Below are 6,646 nucleotides of genomic sequence, written 5' to 3' on the forward strand. Positions count from 1 at the left end.
ATGCATAATTGCGTAGTGAGTAGTGAGAATAGTTGGAAAAGTGGGAATGGTTTTAATTAGTATGAATTTCATTGAAATGTTGAATAATACCAATAATTTATTTAACAATATTGGAATATTTCAAGGTTTTTTGAAAAGAAAAGTCTGTCTGTCTTCCAATTAGACAGAAAAGTGAAACAAGTCATAGTATAGTATGTTGGAAAAAGTCATAGTAATTCATAGTATAGTATGTCGGAAAAAGTCATAGTATAGTATGTCGAAAAAAAGTCATAGTATAGCATATTATTTATATATATATATATATATATATATATATATATATATATATATATATATATATATATATATACATACATACATACATACATATACACACACACACACACACACACATATACACACTATGACTTTTTTATAACTTCTTTCAACATGCTATTCTATGACTTTTCCACTTTTCTGTCTAATTGGAAGACAGAAGGTTGAATGTTTGAATTTTATATAAAGAGACCTAAAAAGTTATATAAGATTCAACCACTCAACCTTCTCTCTTCCAATTAGACAGAAAACTGAAAGAAAATCATAGTATAGCATGTCGAAAAAAGTGATACTACTGTATATTACTTTTCTCTTCATCTATTTGAATTTCTCTTTCCTGTGAAGTAGTTGATGAAAGTAATTGCACCCTATAAGATTTGAACACTCAACCTTCCGTCTTCCAATCTGAAGCAGAATAAATCTTTCATTGACTTTGATTTTGCGGCGTACAAGATATTCACTGTACAAGTTGTGATTTACTTTTTGTTTTCATTGTTAAATGTGCTTACTATATAAAATACACATTTTTATCTGTAACTACTTGCTCATTGTTTGATTTTGCCAGCAGTGTCTGGTGTTTTGTGAATATAGTTTGAGAATTTGGTTTTGTGTTTACAGTTTTGAGAAAAGGGGTGAGGGTCTCAAGAAATGTGTCTTAGCAATTGAGAAAAACTGTAACACCTACTTTACATGAATGAGGAATTCAAATAGATGAAGAAAAAATTAATTAACTGTAGTATGACTTTATCGCTTCTTTCTCTTTCAATTTTCTGTCTAAATGGAAGACATAAGGTTGAATCTTTTAAGTTTTGAGGTCCCTCTATATAAGATTCAACCACTCAACCTTCTGTCTTCCAATTAGAGAAGACAAGCCTTGCTGCCCTTTGCTGCATGTCATTCCCCCTCTCTCTCCCCTTTCATGTCTTCAGCTGTCTTATATAAAGGGCCTAAAATGCCCCAAAAAATAATCTTAAAAGAAAAAAGTCATAGTATAGTACGTCAGAAAAAAAGTGATAAAAAAGTTATAGTATAGTTTGTCGAAAAAAGTGATTAAAAAAGATTTAGATTAAATGAAAGAGCCTTGGTAAACTTCCCACTGAAGAAGCCTGAAAAAACAAATCAATATAATGACCTCATCGGGAGCACAAGAATGCATTTGCAAACATATTGATATATAATTTGTGTGGATAAAATAAAAAAAGTTGGGAATATCAGCGATTTGAAAAACTGATACTTGTGCTTTCGTCCAGAAATGTAGAGGATGTTAAAGAGCTGTCAATGAAGGAATTCTTGTCATTTGGAGGCTCATTGAGCTAAATATATAAGTCATATTGCTTAAATACACACATTGGCTGAAAGTATACAAGTATATCTTCGTGTTGACGTATAGTGTGTGCATTTGAGAAGTTAGAATTGTGGCTGTGAGAGCAAGTTAAAGAGAAAGTTTTAAGATGTTTTCTCTCCTCTGCATTGTAGTTTTACATTACCCACACTCAGCAGCCCTTAAAAACGCAGAAAAACCTAAAGAAGCACTAAACTTAAACAGTGATAAGACAAAAAATGTAAAAGATATCAAAAAGCTGAATACATTTGTAATAGCTGAAGGTTTTGTGAATAGTTTAAGGTTTGAACGATGTCCCTAGGTGAAAGTACATGGGAGGAGAAGCATTTAGAAGGGTAAGAAGAATGAAGAGGATTTATGTAAATGGTGGAGAGAAGTTGAATACAAGCACAAATGTCCTTAAAGAGCTGAACATTTTGATATTTTAATGGGTTTTGTAGCTAAAAGTATGCAAAAGTAGTAGGCGACTGAAAATCGTACAGAAGAATTGAATAACAATACTATGCTTTCACACAATAATATGTCACTGACACATTTGGCCACCTACTTGTCAAAGCTGTCGCTGGTTTTGATGAAGGAGTCAAGCTTCTGATAGGCATACTCAATCACATCTGCATGTAACTCTATTCCATGATTCACTCCAAATGGTCCTGGAACAGGGAGCACACCACAGTTCACACTTTAAAATTACCCACATTTCCATGCGTAGTTATACACCCTCTTGATTTTGCTATTTCTATTTAGAAACGTGCAATTTTGCTTTTCCCTATTAAAGCTCCAATGGGTAGAAAGCTTAACATCAGGATTTGAAGTACTGTAGTGAGACCTCATTCTGCAGCTCTCGCTCTCCCCTCTCTGTCACATGGGCATATGCATGCCCATAACAGCCACTGATATGAACACTCTCTTTTTGAAATGACCTGTGATTGGCCAAAGTCTCCCGTCACAGGCTCGATTTTCTAAAAAGCCAAAGAGGAGGTGCAGAACTGTAGTTTTCTCTCAGACAACTTGAATTGCAATATGATAAAAGCTTGTTATGGAATTCTTGCCCAACAATGTCAAAAATAATTGCCTAAAGGGCTTTAAGAAATATTTAAATTTTTCAGAAATATTTCACTTCTTAAAAGTTCTAGAAAAAAACACTCTTTTGTTGTGTTTTCACAACTACAGTATTATAATTAATTCTACTCTTAAAATGAAGCTCAGCTTGTTTTCTAACATGGACAAAGCGTCTCTCTGCCAGTAGAGTTCAGAATGAAATATAACATTTTAGTTATTAATTGTCAGGTGCAGTGATGCCCCTGGGTACATTTTGAATGCAAACGTAAAACAGATCTAGTGTTTACGGTTAAGGTATATGTACTGTACAGGTTACTACAGGTACTATATGAAATTGCTTGGTGGAAACACGGCTTTACTGTGTTTGTTTTGTTTAATTACTTTTTTCTCTTAAAGAAAAGGATAATGTGTATCCAGGCAAGTTAATAGAGCATGAAGAAATTGAACCCATATTCTTCAGCCCACACACGTGTGCCTGCAACCTTCACACAGCCACAACAATATAGACACTACATGCTGAATTGCTGCAGTTAACCACATACCCAATATGAGGCCGACCATGGTGCTGAGGTAGCCAGTCCCGCTCCCGAGGTTGAGGAAGGAGAGGCAAGGGTGGAGATCCAAAGCCTCCATCACCTCAGAGTAGATACACGGAGCAGATAGGTGGATGTTTCCATGCCGCCATGCCAAGTCCTAACAACAACAACAATAGTATACCATAACCAGCTTTTGTTATACCCACAAATATTTCCGGCTATCATACAAATGTGCCCTTAAAAGCAAAACAAAAATGAATATTTTCATCCACCAGTGTTTTCATCCAAAATGTGTATACACTAGGGCTGGGCGATCTGGAGAAAATCAAATATCACGACCAAATACCTCGATATCGATACTACAACGATATTGTAGTGTTGACTATTTGCTTTCACAAAATATTTACACAATGAGAGTTTTGATAAATAATCATCAGTAATGTGGATACAATGACTAAGTGGGTAAAGGCAAATAATAGAACTGTTACAACAGTCTGGTAAGTTCAGAAAATGACATCACTTTACTGTAATACAGTAAAGACGATATCCAGTCTCATATCACGATATCGATATAATATCGATATATTGCCCAGCTCTAGTATATATATGTACTGTATATCATGTATGCTGTGGATTTCTCTGGACCCTGGTTGGGTGATTTCACAGACTTATTATTTTGCTCACCTTGTAAGCATTGTCACGGTATTCATCCAGGTAATAGTCAGCCCGGTCGATAGCTCGGAAAGCCCGCTCCACCAGGTCTGAGCGGATGTAGTAAGCCTCCTTCAGGTTGTCAATCAAGTCGTCATTGTCTTCACCAGCACTTACAGCTCCCCCCATGTTGACTGAAGGCAAAGAACAACTGATGATTTATAATAACAATATGACAAGAATTACTGTGTTAGAAAAAGTCTACAGTAAGCAAGCATTGCTGCACACATTTTCAAACCATTTCATCTGGATTAGAGACCGAAACAAATCCATTCTTTTCAAACTTCAACACTTGTTTACTCTCAAACTTACTCTTTACAACACTTAAAATTGAGTCTGTAAATCTTTCTCTATATGTTCTTTCATTTCATTTAATTACTGTGTTGATTTGGCATCAGAAAGTTACACACAAGAGCATAGCAGGATTACGACAACTTCTCCATCTTTCCCTGATGCAGTCAAACAGAAAAAAAAAATCTGAGCCTGTCAGTGGCAACAACAGCACATAGTACATTCACGTTGCATAATTGCCCTATGGGATTACATTGCAGCCTGTTTAATGGTTTCCGGTTACAGGCCTCTCGCTCAATACTGGACCAATTTAAAAAAACGTTCCCATTTGTCACTTAGATACAAAAACATGGGGAAATTGGATCTAGGTTGCAAATACCAAAAATCCCGTTTAAGTCCTTTGGTGAGAACTTAAAGTGTAACTACTGTTTTTTTCCTCAACCTAGACCCTATTTTTCTATGTTTTGTGTCTAAGTGACTGATGGGAACAACAATCTTTGACATTGGTCCAGTATTAAGCGAGATCGCTGCAGTCGGCAGCAGGGAAACAAGCTACAATGTAAGTTAATAGGGCAATTATCCAGCTTGTATTTACCTTCACAAAAGTGCTCGTTTTACCACGGACAGGCTCAGATTAATATTCTAAGTGTCTGAAAACATTATGGAAAGGATCCCTTCAAAAGTCTGCACAACTTAGATAAACTCCAAGACAATCGCAACCTGTCGAAACACAAAGTACAAAGTAGTGGTGTAGTGGCATCCAGCAATAAGCTCTGTAGACGCTGCGCACAAATAAGCCTGACCCAACCAAATGTAGAGGCCTAAATGAAGCTTTTGGCAGCAGGATACAGCTGTAGGTGTGAATACTGTGGCTGCTGCAGCAGTGGTTCAGGGTGGTGTTAAAAACAACACCAGAGGGCAATGCCAAAGGACTGGAGATCACAGGGTGCACACTGGCTGCCAAATGCTGGCCATAGCCATGAGGCTATAAAAGAACAAAGGGCCGTGTGCATTTACATATTACTGGCCCTCCTGCCTTTGATGCCACTTGAGTTGAGTTGAGATGAAGAGGATGTTTTTCAGGCACAGAATCAATAAAAAGGAACAAACAGCAGTTGCTGCATCAAAATGAATACCATTTTCAGGGCAGCAAATCCACAATGAGATGCTGCCCCTGTGAATATCAGTGCTTTCCCTAGGTTTGTGGAAGACTTGGGTGCACATTTTTGGTGTGTGTGTGTGGGGTCCTACCTTTAGAAAATGCTACTTTTGCAATAAAAGAAATGCATTGCCGCAGATAACTCAAAAAGCTCAAGTCGACACATTTTGTTAGTTTTGCTGATCCCTTTGATTTTTCATTCATTAAGCTTAGGTGGTGCCCAGAACAGCTTGGTTGCTGCGCCTAAATCTTATAATGGAAGGGGAAATAATAGTTCTTCTTCAGGAGGTTAGCACACATGGACACAAGAGGGCGCTGTAGCCCATTCTGTAACAAACTTAAGTGGTTTAGTAGGCTAGTAGGGTACACACTTCCTATAAAAACACTGCCATTTCAGCTTCGAAATTCATTCCCTGATTCAATAAATTAGCTACCGCGGCCACTCTTTTATTCACATCGTGTATAAGGAGAGTCAAAAGTCACGCCCAGACAACGCAACTGCAGCAGGTTTCATTGCACCGCGGCGCATACATCCACAGCCCGTGCACGTTGTTGCGGTTGCTGTTTGCGCCACTCAGGTGATCCGAATTCGAATAAACGCTCAGATTCAAGCCCTCTTAGTCTAACAATCGTCTGGTATACACAACAAAAAGGAAATATTACACATGTAACAGACTGCCACGCAGTGGCAAGGTCAACACAAACAGAAATAACCGCATTCTCGTCTTCGCTGGGAGAGAAGACGAGATCGAGACAAGAATGACAACAGCTAACGTTAAACAAACCGCTGGCTCCCACTGCGCCTCCATACCGAAGCCCGGTACAGCGAATACCTTGTGAAAATGCCGACTGATATTCTCTGTCTTAGCGGGTTTCCTCGTGTTCAGCCTTTTGTTGTTGTGAAGATCCAGTCAGAAGAACAGAAGAACTGCTGGATGTAAACATTCGGCAAGCAGACGCGCTGACGTCAGACGTAACATACGCAAAATAACGGCCAGAGGAGCATGGCCTACATTCTGCTCTCTCTCTCAGCTGTGGAACTGGAACCTATGACTGGAACAGTTCGGACGGGATTAAAAAACCAACAGAGGACATACATATGAACGATTGAAATAAAAATAAAAAAAGTCAATTAACAAATGAGTATTTGCAACACTTAGTCTTTCGTCATGTTTTTGTGCCTCTTATGATAGGGCCTTTATGGAGTTTTATTTTTTTTTAACCACGTGACTC

At 37.9% G+C, this 6,646-nt stretch overlaps 1 protein-coding gene across 2 annotated transcripts in view; it reads right to left on the minus strand.

Moving 5' to 3' along the window:
• Window positions 1-6,434, minus strand: part of LOC120559153 (protein-L-isoaspartate O-methyltransferase domain-containing protein 2) — an 11,434-nt gene extending 5,000 nt beyond the window's left edge. Inside the window, exons 1-4 of one of the 2 annotated variants that reach the window (XM_039800673.1) lie at window positions 6,199-6,434; window positions 3,937-4,097; window positions 3,259-3,409; window positions 2,205-2,307 (exon numbers count right to left, since the gene is read on the minus strand). In XM_039800673.1, the coding sequence (XP_039656607.1) occupies window positions 2,205-2,307; window positions 3,259-3,409; window positions 3,937-4,092 (410 nt within the window). In that variant the 5' untranslated portion in view covers window positions 4,093-4,097; window positions 6,199-6,434. The remainder of the gene's footprint in view (window positions 1-2,204; window positions 2,308-3,258; window positions 3,410-3,936; window positions 4,098-6,198) is intronic. The other variant, XM_039800672.1, reaches the window with a different exon arrangement.
• Window positions 6,435-6,646: the final 212 nt, after the last annotated feature.

This window comes from Perca fluviatilis, chromosome 5 (assembly GCF_010015445.1).
Source record: "Perca fluviatilis chromosome 5, GENO_Pfluv_1.0, whole genome shotgun sequence".
Taxonomy (NCBI): domain Eukaryota; kingdom Metazoa; phylum Chordata; class Actinopteri; order Perciformes; family Percidae; genus Perca; species Perca fluviatilis.